The sequence below is a fragment of the Rhinolophus hipposideros genome, assembly GCF_964194185.1.
Source record: "Rhinolophus hipposideros genome assembly, chromosome: 7".
NCBI lineage: Eukaryota > Metazoa > Chordata > Mammalia > Chiroptera > Rhinolophidae > Rhinolophus > Rhinolophus hipposideros.
Window position 1 is genome coordinate 15,672,373 of NC_138053.1, and position 17,122 is coordinate 15,689,494.

At 39.9% G+C, this 17,122-nt stretch overlaps 1 protein-coding gene across 1 annotated transcript in view; it reads right to left on the reverse strand.

The window, feature by feature from the left end:
* Positions 1–6,977: 6,977 nt before the first annotated feature.
* Positions 6,978–17,122, reverse strand: part of PRDM6 (PR/SET domain 6) — a 96,805-nt gene continuing 86,660 nt past the window's right edge. Inside the window, exons 7-8 of the mRNA XM_081052866.1 lie at positions 14,461–14,637; positions 6,978–7,961 (exon numbers count right to left, since the gene is read on the reverse strand). Of these exons, the coding sequence (XP_080908992.1) occupies positions 7,847–7,961; positions 14,461–14,637 (292 nt within the window). The 3' untranslated portion in view covers positions 6,978–7,846. The remainder of the gene's footprint in view (positions 7,962–14,460; positions 14,638–17,122) is intronic.

Below are 17,122 nucleotides of genomic sequence, written 5' to 3' on the forward strand. Positions count from 1 at the left end.
TCTCTGAGAGCTCTACGGCCTTGCTCACTCAGAAGGGCCACAGACCCAGGTGACTCTAGGGCAAGAGCTTTCTGGTCTTCTCCAACTCTTACAGAGGCCAGAGATCAAACATCAAGTCCACACTGCCACAGATTTGTGGCCTGGCCTCTGCGTATATGTTTCCTTGAGAATGGACCTGCCTCAGCTGAGCAAATGAGCATGCAAACACAGGAGTGGGGAAAAAAGCAATCTCAATCATACCTGAATAAACCACAGGGCTGAATTTTAACAATCATTCTGCTAGCTAGTGCTACAAGCATTCTGTTTGCCAACTAATGCTTTCCCAAGGAGAGTTTGTTGACTGATTACTACCTAAATTGCAGGCGAGAATCGAACAGTTGGAGAAAAAACCAACATGGGACTGGAAAGACAGATATAGCAGATCAAGTAAGCATAGGAATGTTTTATTAATCAAATATATTTACATTTCTTGGTCAATTATCTCTAAATGTGTGCCTGTTTTTCATTTAAACATAATGTAATCCTGGTAGATTCTATCGTAAGAGTACTTACAGCTGCATGCATGATCTCATTGGTCCTTTGTAGTTTTTTTTTTTAAAGATGTGAGTTTAATAAAGCTAAAAAAACATAAGCAAATTATTTACCATTCTAATTGCAGGATAATCATTCTTGTCATATCAGTGGCCCTTACAGAAAATGCTCCTCACCACCCACAGTGAGCTTCTCCTCCTTCTTTTGACTGACTTGTTTAGATTGTCCAAACCTCAAACAAGCAGAAGTGAAATTGAGCACTAACCTTAACCATTTTATTTGGTAGGAAGTTGGAGAGAGACATATTTCTATTCCAATGGAGAACATTTACAGTAAATTGAAAATTAGCATATAAAGGCAATTTACACAATGCCTTTATAGCATCTAATGTCACACCTCTATTATATACTACAAAGCTTGATGCCTTCCCCTTAGTATAACAAAATAAATTCACTTGGAAACATCAGGTTTCCAAAATAATTTTGCTTACCTGAACCCAAGTTTTCCTTAGTGTCTGAGTTACCACCTTGGCCTTTGCAACTTTGTACGGGGGGAGGAGGGGAGCCTCTTTCATAGAGTCCTTATGACTTCCCGGGAAAAGAATTTTGCCTCTATTTTTGCTATTTCATTTTCTCCAAGTTGGGGGAAACTTGAGTATCTGTACTAGATTGTTCAGGGAAAGCAAGTCTACAAGGGTTGTTTCTTAGCATTAGATAATGTTCGAAAGGAAACCAACAGCGACTATGCGTTGGTGGACATTTGGTCTAAAATGGCTGCCTTCCCCGACATGTGGTGGTCACCTGCTGTGATTTTTTTTTTTTTTAACTCAAAAGAGTTCTGTGGAAACATACCTCCAACTTGTTGAAGTTTATATCAAGATTGTTTTCAGTTGGGAGTGATGTGCCAAGCTTAGGGGGAGAAAGGCAGCAGGGATGTTTGTAAGGCAGGAAACAGGAAATACCAACCAAAGCCTACCATGTCTGACTGACAGGGAAACCGTGCTCATTGTTTGGATAAACAAATGTGCCTGCTAGAATCTGAATTTGGAAAACTTCATTGTGGTTTCAATACTGTGGTAAAGAATTGCCTTGCAATCAAGTCAGTTCATAAAGAAATTTTGTAAACGTTTTGAACACATCTTACAAATAGTCGCATCTAGATGGTGCCTAAGACCTTGAACTGGTTCCCGGCGTACCTGATGCACGTACTACAATATTTGTGCCTTTGACAAACCCAAACTATAATGACCCTAGTCTTTCTACCTCACTGCTTTAAACCAACAGGCAAACCACATATGCTCATATTCTTAATGGACATGACTGCATAATTAATCCAGTGACTCCTGAAAAGTAACTCACTTAGCATTCAGTCAGAACAAAGGAAAACTAGATTTCACATGGCCCTGTTCAGGATGCATTTTTACTTGTCAATAGTGTTAAAGCCTAGATCTTCTTTTTTGGCCGCTGCCCAACATCACCTGCCTTACAGACTGTTGCCATTTGGCCTAATGTGTATCACACACGTGAGAGGATTTTGTTTTCTTTTAATGTGGAATTTTAGTTGCATGTATAGAAAACCAAAAACATTACCTGCCAGCAATGGGTATTCCAAATTCCGCTGTTCAACAGCACAGATTTAAAGATTACAAAATCAGCAACGACAATGATGTCTATTTTAAGATCTTAGCCTTGTTTCCACAAACACATTTTATGAATAAATTATACTTGTGTTTATTTTAAAAAGCTCTTGTTCTCAAAAAGAAGCTTTGAATAAGGAAGTATTTTCCCTTTTAAAAAAATTACCGTCATGTGGTTGAGGAGGAGAAAAAAAGTAAAGAAGCGGTTAAGATAATAAGTATATATGAGAAAAGGGTAATGGTAGTAGCTTTGTTTTAGAGTAACTGAGGATTAAATTAAATAATCCATGTCGAGCAGTTAGAACAGAGCCTGGCAGTAATTGCACAATATACGTTTCTATCATTATTATCATCCCCATTTACATCTGAGGGAATAAGCTCAGACTTTATTTTTCCATTAACATTTACTCAACAGATTCTTTTGTAATCCTAAATACAATGGTAGCATCTTAATACATAGGGAAGACAATTCAATAGTTTTATGTCTTTGCTCTGTTTTCTGACATTTTTTAAATAATTTTTCACATTGATCTGAAACATCTGACGTTTGTTATTTAAAAGGAGAAACTAAATACATATTGTAACTGTTCAACACAACCTTGGATTACAGGCTAAACATCTGTGGCAAGCCTTTTCAGTTGGGCTCTCACTGGCCAGTTGTATCCGACGGCTTGGAGAAGGCCTGAAGTATGTGATTCTTCCTGGGACTCCATTTGTTGTTTCGTGGTAGCTCAGGTAAATTCTAGTGATGGGAAAACCTCAAACTCCTGGGTGGAGAAGTACCCAAACATCTAGTTACTTTGTAAAATGTCTCCAAACCTCTTCACCGTGAAAGGATCCTGACGAAAGAATGACATTTCTGCAACCTTCTGTAATCACTTAAAAGAAGCATATCACTTAGTATCTTTCAGGATTTGGTGTCAGGAATTGGTAAAGGCTATGGGAAACACAATTAAATTCACATCAAGGAAGGAAAACAGAAACAAACTTTTTTGAAAAGGTGCTTATTTAGTTGATTTGCTCATTCCTGGCCTGGTTTCTGCAGGCTTATGCAGCCTGAATATGAAAATTACATATTTGCTCCTAAAAACACAAGGCTGGGGGGCCTGCTCAAAGCAACTCCCTGACCCCCTGCTGTTCTGGAAATGCCCTACTTTCTGAGATGTGCCATGTTCTCCATTTTAAACAACTCAAGAGATACTCACATTTCATTTTTAAATTCATGCAAAACAAATACAGGAATAATTCACTTCTATTATGAAAAGCAATTAAATATTAGTTTTTCACATGAACAATGCTTACAGCCAATGACAAGCAATTAGTTTTGCAATGATGTACCAGAGACCTGGGGCCTCGGAGGGTGACGCCCATGGAGAGGAAGACCCTCCAGTTTCAGAGAGTAAAAAGCTTGATAGGGAGGTTCAAAAACAAACTGAACCAAAAACTTCTTCTTTTAAAGCAGTGTTGCATGTCCACTCTGACAGTGCTCTCTGAAGCACAGGGGTGCCATTTAGGCGTCTCCACCTCTGAGAGCTCCACAGCCACACACTGGGGACAGGGCCTGCCCTGCCAAGGCCTGTCACTAAGGTGGCCCCTCAGATCTGTGGAGGGTTCCTTCTCGGAGCAACTCCAGCCCTGTCCCCATTTGTTGCCTTTTCACTGGGGTAGAGTCATAAAAACCCTACAACACTGGTCCTAATCCCGGTATCTTGATATTGTTGCTAAGAACCAACAGCCTAGTGGGTAGACCAAAAACAATCAAGCTGTGCATCTTACTTTGTTTTGAAATATGCTGCCTTCTGGTCCTCAGATTCATTTACATCCCTCAGGTTTCCCCAATTGCAGCAATCCCTGTAATTTCACTAACACAAAAGTCTGAAGGACTAAAACATCCACGCTACTAGCCCACCACTTAAGAAGAGAATATAATTTTCTCACCAATAGTTACTTAAATAATGCTGCTTAATAGCAAACAGCTAAAATGGGATCTTATACAATAGTTCAGTAAATGTTGGTTGAGTAGATGAATGAAACAATGAACCAATCGATTAATGAAAAAATTTGATGAGTTGGTACATGTTTATAAATTGTTGCATGTCTGGACTAGAATAATGCTTTCCAATGTACAATCCAATAAATTGTTAAGCCCTGTGAGAATAGAAATGGTATCATAATCCTTTTCTGTTGTGAAACACAGTTTCCTCCATAAGGGTACATTTGAATGGACATTCAATAAATATTTGTTAATGGAATTAAATGATATAAATTACACAATATTTAGTTTGATAGCTTTAATTACCCACACAATAACTCTATAAAAGCATAGAGCCCCTCAAAAAATTCATTTTTAATGATAAAGACAACCAAAATGAAAAGCTTATCTTTAAGAATCATGTGCATTTCCTGGGGGGAAATCTCCAGCTTTGCCTAAAATGACTGAGATTTTTCTAGAAATGTGGTGTTGTGGCCCCACCCTCATCCTTCTGCACCTTGACTTTTATGTGGCACTACCCTTTGGTTTAGACGCATAGCTAGACCAATGAGCATGTAGTAGGATGAATTATTATTCTCACGTCTTATTCTTGGGATGGAGGGAGGGAGTTTGTCCACATTGATAGGAGAGGGCAAAGAGAGATTACTTCAAGAGCCAAACACTGATTCAGCTCTGATAGTCTCCCTTTCTCATCTTAGCTCTCTTCCTCTTTCCTCGATGATTCAGAGCTTTTATTCTCTTTATACCATGATTCATTAGGAAGTTGCTAATAAGGGAAACTGACAAACCTTTATGACAACAGTTTCTACCATCTATTTACAGTGTCCCAAGGGAATATTTGTCACTTTTAAATAGAAAAAGCTAAAGCAATTGTTGGGAGGTTGTAAGAAAAAAAACAACGAAAAAACCCTCCCCAGAACACACTTCAGTTAAAAAAGCATTTGAGACTCAAATGATCTCAGTACTTGCTTCAAAGCTCCAAGTCAGTTTGCAGGCATAGGCCTGTCTCACGGACAAAAGGCCTAGGCTGATCTTCTAGAAGCTGGCAATGGCTCAGCAGTGGGAAAATTGTGAATGTCCCCAATTTTCTATTTGTTAAGTAGAAAATATTTTCTAACCAAATTTTGATGGAAAATACATGCCAAAATTCTCCCTTGCTAATAAAGGAGAGAAACAAACTTAAAAGGGCCAGAAGGCTAGAAAAGTCTTTTGGTCTAGAGGTCGCTGCCATATTAATTTGGAGTTTGGGATAAGTGGGCAAAGCCATTAGAGGCAGAGACCATTGTTATGGACACTGTTTCCAAGATATCAAGAGCGGAGTAAAGGCTTCCTATTCTTGCAAGGGGTGGAGCTCATAAAAGTTGGTGGGGTTCATCGTGTTCATTTGTGAAAGGAGGCAAATGGCTGAACTGATTTTCTCACAGAAGAAAAATATTAGAAACATACAGGTGAGTTCCTTATTTTCAAAAAGCACAACCAAATGTTTCAACCTTAATAAATAGAGCAGATTGCTCTTCTGTGTAGTTGATCTGTCACTGTCTTGCAGGTTTCGGATTAACATCAGAACACATCCCTATCTATCAGAGAGAACACTTTCAATCAGCAACAGTTACACAGCAGCACAGATTGCCTACTACTTCCATGACAAGTAGTAAGAAGCCAACAAGAACCAGGGGAAAATTCTAGGATTCTAAGTCAAAGACTTGAGATGGAAGTCAGAATTAGCCAAATTCCTTTTTGGGGCCTATAACCATATATATATACACACACACACACACACACACACACACATATATATGTATACGTATATATACACACAAACATATATATGTATACATATATATACACACACACATATATATGTATACATATATATATATACACACACAAATATATATGTATACATATATATATATACACACACAAATATATATGTATACATATATATGATTCTATATATATGTATAAATTTATATATATTATGTAATATATAAATTATATGTATAAATTACAATTAGCGAAGGTCTGTTTACTCCATTTTAAATTTGGCAGTTGGGTGCTATGGGATGGGGAAGGAAGATTTCTCTGAGAACCAAATACATGATGATCCATTAAACTGCACCAGGCAGTCTCCTTCCTTTTAGTGGTCAGTTTAATGATATGTCTCATAATTTTGTTGAGGGAAGACAATGGGAAGGCTGAAAGACGAGGAGTTCTTAAAAGGCTATGTCCTGTTATCAGGTGACCAAAAACTCTACAGAGATTGCTGCTATTAAGCACTCTAGATAACATTGTTCAGTTTTAGCTACACGGGCCATCAAGGTAGGACTTAGTCTCTGAGACACTGCTGTGAGCTGATAGACAAGGGCCATCTTTTTTCCTGAAGTTGAATCATGTCATGTAATGTGACACAACTTTATTGAGTATCATTGTTGAATTACCATAGGCTTGCTGAAGTTAAACCCACTTTCCTAGCACTCAATCAAAGAACAGTGAAATTGTGTACATAATCCTTTTCTTTCAAAGGATCAGTGTTGAGACAAGAATATTATCAAGGGCCATAGGAGATGAAACAGGTAATTCCTGTTGATAAAATTAGCTGTTGCTGGGCTCCTCCTCTCAAGGTGTCCTTGTCTCGGTTACTTGCAACTATTTTTGTAAAAATGCTCCCTCTCAGGAGGTCCTCCCAGTCTTCACCTACATGAAGAAGGCAGATGAAACTGCCTAAAAAGGCCCTGACAGTGGGGTTTGGCACTATCTTTGTTCACATAGTCAACACGTTCACAGACACAACAAAAAATTACTTGAAGCCTAATACCTTATATTCAGCCTCATACCAAAGAACTTTTATTTATTTTTTTTGTTGTTTTTGTTTTTGTTTTTTTAAGCTAAAATGTTATTGAAAACAACATTTTCTCAACTAGCTGCTTCGGAACAATATACTGTATTATGAAGCTCCGTACATGGTACATGTTTTTGAAATCCTGACAGGGCAAAGTAAGTCCCCATTTTTTTCCCTTGAATTTTAAAATTTAAACCATTTTCTTCCTCTTCCGGGCTCTTCTGCATCAAGACCAGGTTGTTGGATGGAAGGAGCCACATGGAAAGTGCATGAGAAGTGAACGTGGAAAACACAGAAATGCAATGCCCGTGGGGCTGACGATGGTGCCCACTGAGGGAAGGTTGTCACTTCTGTTTCCGTGGTCCCGCCCGGGCAGCCCGCGCCGGGCCAGGCCAAACCAAAACAGCAGGAAGAAGAGCTGTACAATGGGTCCCCTCGAATCATGCTACTTAAAAAAGGTGCAACGAGAAACAAGTCCCTGTGCATTCTTAGTCACAACTGTGGGCAGAAGAACCCATACAATTCCTCCCTTTGGTATTAAATAACAGTTTTAAAAAGCTTTTTAGAAACAAAGCAAATACATGGTGGCACTGGAAATGCTGCCCACCCCAGGTGAGTCATCCACTGAAATAAGTCTCATCCCTAGTCATAAATAAATAATCTCTTTCCTGGACTGACTTCCACGCCAGGATCAATATCTCTTAACATCTTACTTATTTTATTACTGCTTTTGGTTTTCTGGGACTGATTGAAAGTTGCTCAGAGGAAATCTTTGGTTTTGCTTAAGTGTCCGTGACATTTAATCATGACTTTCCTTGCAGTTTAATTCCAACCAGTCAATCAGTTAATCCACTTCGATTGATTCCGGGCTCTCGGTTATTGGCTTGCACTCATTGGGCATCCGTTGGTGTCGGCTTAGCTGAGTGGCCTGTGTGAAGCTCCTCTCACACCTCTCGCACCTGGTGGAGGCAAGAGAGAAAATTGAGACCAGGGAGCGGGGCCTACAGGGTGACGGGCCGCCTCTCATCCTGCCTAATCAGAACAGACACACCAAAGTGGCTTCAGATTTTCCCGGCTCAAGAGGTTTAATTGGTGGCTCCTTCCAAGGCCTGGATGCCTGCGATGGGACAAAGCCCGTCTGATGCAGAACAGAGGAATCTGTCAATAGGCAGGGGGAAGGTGATTTCTCCAGAGAGCCCTGTCCTGCTGCAGCTCTGATCACTGTCAGTTCAAATAGATAACGAACAAAAAGAGATTTTTAGGAGTGAGCCATCAAAGCAGCAGCTTGTCTGCAGTTTTCTGCTCTGTAACCCCAAAGAGAAATTGATGACAAATAGAATTTCACCTGCTGCTAATTTAAAACCAGGAATTCTACTCCCCTCAGCACGGCAGCCAAGGAGCGATCATCTCTGAATTTGGAAACGAGAGGAAGCGACGCATTAGTTTGCAGTGACTACGCAGGTGGATGTGGGTGGTTGCTTTTGTGCAAAAGCTAGTTATAGTATCACTGCCCAACCAAACTCAGGGTTAAAACAATGTTTGGGGTGTAGTAGGAGGCTCAGAAAACCCAATGTTTGTGTGGTTCAAGAAGTTTACCTCTCCAGAAAGTATAGTGAAAGAATGTATTTCTGGGCCATAATTACAGGCCACCATGTCTAATGAGGAGAAAACTGGTCTCACACTTGAAGATCTATCTCCTCTCCTTAACTTAAAAAAAATAATTAAAAAAAGATTGTAATCTAGAAATCTTGGACCCGCCTTCCTCCCACACCACACACACACTAATTTAATGGCTACTCCATCTACAACAAACACACACACCCCCAATCTAATGGTGGCTTCTAGTTTTTCTGTGGTGGTTGTTCCTGGCTAGTTGCCTATGAGTGTGTACACACACACACACACACACGAACTGTGGCAGGATGCTGGGCACAGACGGGCTGCCTGGAGCACTGGCCAAGCATCCTTTGGGGCACAGCAGCTATTTCGCCATCGCCTTAATGTCCTCTCTTCAAACCTTTGAAGGGAAGGATATTCAGGAGAGCTGTAGACAACGGTCCCTCTTTTAAATAACACATCCTTTGGTCCCAGGTCCCTGCACTATTGGGACTGTGGCAAATCATCATGAGAAAGTCTGCACTGCCCTATCGTGAGCCATGTGTCTTGCTATCTGGTGAGCGGTCCCTTCTTTCTCCTTTTTAGTAAATTATACAAAGTCCCTTGCCACAGGAATAATTACCTATAAAAATAGAACACACCTATCCACTCTGGAGAGTCTTGCATATTTTTGAATGTTGGGAGGTTGGAGCCTGACTATCACACTTGGATTTTTCAGGGCTCCTGTGCCAGCTAAGTGTGTCACGATGACAAAGTTGTGTTTCTTTGATTGTCTTTCAGGGAATATTTTTAGCAGCCTGTTCCACTGTTAAAAACTGCACTGTGATCTTGACAAATGTATAATGTCAGCTTTAATGTATCAGACCTATCAGCTCAATGAAAATAACTCAGAAGTATTGATCAGCTAATGATTTTTAGTGTATTCATTAACGTCCATGGGCAGCTCATCCCCTCTCCAGAGCTCCTGAAGTGCTGATGGCATGTAAGTGAATTGCTGATTGTTTATTAGAAAACTGATTAGTTACTGGATTAGTGTGTCAAAATATACTACCTTTCACTGCTTGACAAACTTTCAAATTATTATATTTCTTTTTTTTTATGGTGAAGCTCTAGGATCAATTTCAATGAGAGAATAGCTTGAACAATTATGAGGAATAACAATTTATCTGGGTCGTACTTTTGCACTTCTAATCTTGTACATTAGAATATAAAGAATTCGAAAGTGGGAAGTTTAGTGCTTCACAGAAGGCAAAAGTGTAAGTCTATATGGAATATTTAAACATCCAGATTGGACAGAGACATGAGAGAAAAGTTACATTTTTCTCAAGTGTTTCCCTAAATGCCTCACAGATATTTACACTCACAGAATAATTTGTTGTTATAGTCAGAGAATTTACTACGTCTGATCTATAGGTGGCCTGAAATTATCACTGAAAAATCATCTCTAGTGCCGTCTGCTCAAGAAGTGAGAGTAAAAACACATGCAGAACTAGGCTCCTAGAAAGAATATTGGCGTGGGTTGGGAATTATAAGAACACCGTTTGTATAACTGAGGAAGTAAAGAGAGCTAGATGTAAAAATATTTTTTAAAAAATAAAAGAAGGACATCAGTTTTAGATTCATCATCTTTAATTTCAGAAAAAGCTTCCTTCACAAGTTATCTTCATGGCTTAATAAAACTCATCAGAAGGACAGATTCCATGCAAATACCTCAGGTCTGGCAGGTTAGAGCCAGACTTCAGCTGGGTTGACATTTAATTAACCCTCAACTACAATCCCAGATGAGTGACTGGGCATGGGTACCTTGAAGCCTGCGCTTCGTGCAGTGGAGCAGAGTGAAAAAGAAAGAGACATGCAGGTAATGAGCCGGGAGTAAAGACAGGGTCGTCCTCATTGTGATGACATCACAGCCTTGAAGGAAAAAAATCACAGACACAGTGAAGTGGAAAGTTGTCCAAATATTGCAGCGAAGAGCCAGTCCCCAACTTTCTACCAGCATAGGCATCTTAATTAGACTGGATTTCCTTTTAGATTTGAGATCATTCTTTACTTATTGTGATGGTTGACTGGATTAAAGGCAGAGTTTGCTTCACAATTACCATTTGACACTGACAGAGACACAAAATAATGCCAAGTTCTGTAACACAGAAAACCTGTAAGCTTTCTTTCTGTGCCTCTATGGCCTGTCACACAATACTTCTTGGATTGAATCAAACTGCACAGGGCTTCAGACATGTGCTCAATGCATATTTATTGATGTGCTCTTTTTATTTGCTCTGATTTTGCCTAGATCTTGTTAAAATATTAGATGCTCTCTGGAATATCCTTTGATTTTTTTTTAAACTGAGCCAAACTGTCTTTACTTAAGGCAAAAATATAGTTATGAGTCTTTTCCCCTGCTTCTAACAGATGAAGAGCAGAACCTCTCCTATGGAAATTCCTGGACTGCCTAGGTGCAGAAGCCGCTGTGAAATCATGAGAGATCATGTTAGTAGTAGAGGATATTGGAGTCCTCATTGCAAAGAATAAGTTTTAAATTGTCAACTTCCTCCCTTCTTTCTTCTTTTCAACAAAGTGCTTGGCAATTACTGTTACATGAAATGATGTCTTGCTTTTGCTCTTTGTTCTCCATGACTTCCAGTCTCACAGTACAAACTGAAAACCAAGAGCTTCAATATGATCCTTAATATTCGTTTTCCTCCATGCTCCTTTACCTTAGAAATTCTAAGTCTACAGCCAAGTTAGCTACCCGACATGCTATGATCTACTTGAGCTCGGAGGGGTGGAATCTCTCAGTGAGATTTCAGCCAATCAGATTGTGAGGCAAGATATGCCAAATCCAGCCTTCTCTAGACAGCAATAATCTGGATGTGCCTTGAAAACCCACATCTCAGCAGAAGGTTTTAGAAGTTGGAAAACATGGCAGGCTCAGTCTGGCCCAGCCCTTTAATGTTCCGTGAAGGCCTCCTGGGCCCAGGGTGGGTGGGTCAATTTGGGTACTGAGCCATTTGGGGCATCTATTTGGAAGCTGCCCAAGGCAGATAGTTTAGGGTTATGCATCTTTACAAGATTCTTTTCCTTCTTTGCAACATTGTTTAAGCCAATACCCATTAGTTGAAGCAGTAAAATTAACTGTTGTGGTGAAACCCATTTTATTGACTAATCTGCAACAAAAGTTTTTTTGAATGTTTGTTTTATAAGCTTGTAAAAGGATATCTTCATAATATTTACAAATGTCCATGGGATGGATATCCGTGAGCTATGGTTGGAAGATTCCCAAAACTCCCTTGGGATAGTTCAGTCCTTACTGATCTGGTTGTATACACTGAAGGATTTGGCTTTCTATTTCCTAGAAGACGTTTAAATCTTGCACTTATAAAGTAAGTGTACATTCAGTTCTCCCCCATGGAATATATATTTGATAAGTTAAAAAAAAATCCCTACAGCATGTGCCTAATCTTTAGAAGCAAAAGAAACTAAAACATGCACATAGAATCTAATACAACCAATTCTGGTTTGCTTTTTTTTTTTCCAGATGAAATTAGGTTATGGTCACAAAAGCACACTGTTACAAAGGAAAAATATATAATTGCTAAAGCCCATCAAATATGAATCTGATGAATTAAAAGTAAGTTAAAATGGCAACTCTATTGGAAACATGACAGAAAGAGGATGTAAAAGAAAAAAAATTGAGTGGAGTCAACGAGGTTACACATAAGTAACACCTTAACATTAATAGAAATCTATTTCCCATTTTGACCCGGAAACCTCTTCAATTAATTACTAAAATCTATTTACACAGCAACAAGATAAAAATCAATCTGATTCCTGGCACTGTGTCCATCTGGCTGCCCTCTCTAATATAAGGGGCCAGAGGCTCGTCAGTCCTCTTGCATCTCCACTTTTAAAAAGCTCTCTTGCTCAAAAGCATAGGAAATGTGCCACTGTCATCTTTTATATCCAGAGCAGAGGGGAAGCCAGGATCTGTGACCTCCCTCTCAGGGTCAGACCTCAGGGCAATGACAATGCCCACTGTGCAGAACACAAACATCTGGAACTCTAGGACAGTGCTAACCCATCTGGCCCTTAGGGTAGATTAGAAAAAAGTGGCCCCTTTGGGCTATCGCAGCCTCAGATGTCACAGCGTGGCTGGTATTAATGGAGACTCATCCCATCCCCTTAAACAGAGGCCTTATGCAATGAACAAGATGCATCCGTGTACAAAGATGAAAAATTAAACCTTTTTTATTATTAATATCAAAAATTAAACAGTGGAAAATAGCTCAGAATAATAGATAAAGATCGTTCATGGGGAGGTGAGTGAAGGTACCAGCCTTTTATGAGCTCCTCCCTCTGCTGACAGATTCAGAGGCAGAGGTGGGCAGGACCCAGACCAGCAGGACCCTGCTATGTGGAGCTGAGCTGGCCTCAGAATGACACCACAGCAATGGCCCACGGGAAATTCATGGCCAAGACTGAGCAAGGGGATTGGTCTCCTACTGCCTCACTCACTTCCTTTCTTGCTTGATCCTGTCGCATCCACGCCCTTTTAATCTTCCTTCTTAACCAGGGGAAAGCCAGTATGGTAAATGAGTAAAGAGAGATGTAAGAGTGTTGAACAGAAAAGAGTTCATTACGCAGACAGTAGAAACGGTTTTGAGACAACTGACCAGTCATCATACACTGATTCACATTCCCAAGCCTTCCATATGCTGTCCGGGCTACCAGAAATGTCTATTCCCTTTGCACGTATGTCTAGAAAACTCCTACTCATCCTTCAAAGCACATCTTAGACATCATCTCCTCCAGATAGCATTGATTATTCCACCTCTGTGCTACTCTGAAATATTGTACATACATGTCTTATTGTTTTTCATGTTTGCACCTTTCACCACAGGCAGTAAAACCTGTTTTAATTAGGCTTCTCCATAAACTATGAGGTCTTCAAAGACTGGGGGCTGAGTTCCACTCACCTTTGTATTCCTTGTATCTAGCAGGAGCCTAGTACAAAAGGAGGCGCTCAATAAATATTTGCTGACTGAACGAACATGTACATACATGAATGCGTGAGTGAGTGAATAAACAGGCCATCTTACATGACTCAGATGTCACCGTTTTCATGATTGCGCTGTATCTAGGAACACACTGTATCTAGGAACACACTGTCTTGCTCAGGTGCCCTTCCTCTGCTGAAGCCCTTGGAATTCAGCTTCATCTCTTTCCACATTCCCTAAATCTTCAAGAACTCATACATGCCCTGTGTTTGGTTTTTTCTTTGCTCACCAACATGGTAATTCTGAGATTCAGAAGGCACACTGCAAAGACACAAGTTGGCTGTTATCATAGATTTAAAACTCTTTAACACATAGGAAAGTGGAGGAAATAGTTCACCGGAATCCTAAAGGATTCAGGTTCCCCAAGAGGTGTCCTAAATTGTGGCCACCTTGCTGATGCCCATGGGGTTTGCTGATGGCCATAAGATGGCACTCTGAAATTGAGCTCCTACATCCAGATCTAGAAGAAGAGATTCTCATAAATTCAAAAGAATCTTAAAAGGACTTACTCCTACTTCTTTATTTTACTGATGAGAAAACAGACCCAGAAAGATTGTCTCATGTCCAAGGTTGTACAACTCGAGCCCAAGATCAATGCACAGGTTTCCTGACTTCATTTTCCGAATGTCAGCCACGGAACAAGTAGGTCCTTTTGCAGTCTGGACATTGACCTTCCAGATAGCCTTCTCCACTGGCTGGCTCGTCTGGGCAGCGCCATGCCACCTCATCGGCTGGCTCTTGGAAAAGGCTAAGAGAAAGAGGCGGTGAAAGGTTAGCCGCTACTTACTTGAAGGGCTTTTCTCCAGTGTGGGTTCGGATGTGGTTGTTGAGGGTGGTGGCCCCGGCAAAGGCACGACCACAGTAGCCGCACTTGAAAGGCCGGTCACTGGAGTGAGTGACCACGTGGTTCCTCAATTCTGAAGGTTGGGAAAAGGACTGGGAGCAGTGACCGCATTGGTAAGGTCTGAAATAAATAAAGAGACTGCCTGGTCATGATTTTCTATGTTAGTCAGTGGAAGTCAGCATCTGGAGGCAAAGGCACAAGGTTTTGGTGACATCGCCTGTTCTGCATAGACCTTTGGCCACCAGGTTCTCATTACTTTACTTGTTGCCACCGGAACAAATCCGCAGAGCTGCTGAGATACATTCATTCCCAACTGATTGTATTTTTCTGGTATTAACCATACCATTTCAAGAACCCCTACTTTTCTTGTTTCTATCCCCATCCCCAGGAAAGCATTACTGTACTTTTGGGAGCATGGAGATTACAGAGTTTGGTAAGCAGAATGTTACAAGAGAAAAGATGTAGTTGTCTCTCATAATTCCATGGCACTTTTAACTTTTCCAAGTGCTTTAAAATCAATTATCTAGCTTAATCTTTACAATAATCCTCTGGGGCAGGGAAAGCAGGCTTTATTATCTCTGTCAGTTAAAAAAAAAACTGAGGATAAACTGTCCTCATAGGCAATAGCTCTTGATGTCAAGGTAACTCTAGAGCATTTGGACCTATTCTAAGTGCCAGAGAAACACGCAAGTCAGCAAGCTGGATGTGTATGTTAATAAACACTAAGCTGTCTCGGGATCTGTGTGTAGTACAACCTCAATTTGGAGTCATCTGATATTGCACAGATGAACACAGGTGGGCACCCAGATTTGTTTCTTTGTAAAATAAATCCTGATTCCGACTTACTCACCCCCACCCCTGAATAATATTTATCCACCGGACCTTTTCCTTGAATTTCAGCTCTCCGGTTTAATTTGGTAGCAAGCAATGATTTATAGAGCAGCACAGGAATGACGGGATGTCACTGTACTTGGAGAAGAATGACTCTGATGCAAAAAAAACAAATGGAAGGAAGTTGTGACAAAGACCTGATAATTAGCAAGATTACCAGAGAACATTCTTTCCAGCTCATGAGAAATAAATCAATTTTTCAGTTTTCATAAACTAGATTAAAATTCTATTTTCTCTCTAGGAGTTCTTCGGCTAGCTTAAGCGTAATCTGTTGAGTGATATAAAACCTGGGGAGTTTCCCTATTTGAAGCTATTTCATAGCATTCTTTAACAGGGCTCTAATTTGTTTATCAAAATTTTTGTTAAGAATCTGTCATGACGGATAGTAACAGCACTGAAAAAGCCCTGGTGTGTGCCCCGACAGTTCTGATCACACTTAGAAAGCCAATGGCGAAAGCAGACTTAATTGTGTTACCTCTAACAAATGCATAAGCTCCAATGACTGGAAACCAAAACGAAGGGCTAGAAGACAATGGTGATCCAGCATGTACAGCAATTCAATTAAGTGCAAAATAAAGTGTACCCTCTCATTTGTCAGTGAAGTGCTTAATTGTGGCTACTTGCCTCACTGAACACAAATACTATTATTTTACCAGGCTTCAGCACACTGAGCACTGATTGTAGAATTTTTTAGCTTGATTAATAGTCCAAGATTGGTCAATAACTCAATACTATACAATTTTAATTACTTACATTTAGAAATCTATTTAACTGCTCTCAAACAGGTTTCCAAGAATTATATAACAGTCTTTGATAAGGAGTTTATCAATCTTGACAAATTGCACGTGCATGTTATAATTATAAAATAATGCTTTGAAAGCCATTAAAATTTTATGGAGATGAAAGTGTTCTCCTGCCCAATCTGTTCTTTGTAGTAACCATTATCCTTAAAGAGTTCCTCAAGATATCATTATCTCAGGTGTGATTTTTTAAAAAATGTAATTGAAGATTATAAACAAAATTAATATATTAATGTATGCTATATCCACTGACAATTGATTTTTCTAATAGTGAAGGGACCATTAACATTTATTAGCCGCTGGTTATCTATTTTTAATAGCTATCACAATAAACAATGAGCCACTAAATAAAACCAATTAATCTTTTCTTTTTTTTTCTAACTCTGCTGTCAAAAGTTGGGGTGATTAATTCCTATAGTCAGAAGTCAATCCATCCTTTTTATGTTAATAGTCACAAAGATTTACAGACAGAAGAACAGAAATGACCACAGAAAGGCTTAGGTTGAATTCTTACATCAAGGTAATGCCAATGAAAGACAAATAGGACTTTAACACATCACCTTTACCCAGCACCGGTCCGAGAGGCATCTGTTTGGGGTCCAGTGACCTATGGCACAGCTTTTAAAACTTTGCAGAATTTAGCTTGACTGACTGGAAGGGTTTAGAATAAGGGAGATGGGAGAGGTAAGTCCTACTTCAGCTTCTGATTCCAATCAGCTGTGAGACTCGGACAAGTCACTCAACTTCCCTATTTTCTCACCTCCTGGTAAGGGGCACGGACTACACTAGATGCTCTCTTGCTGCCCATCATGTACTGTTCCTGCTTTCAGACGATCGATAAATGTATGCCGCCTGAGGAGCTGTCCGAGACATAGCCTCACAAGAGACAGGGTCAACAATATGCTGTACTAGCC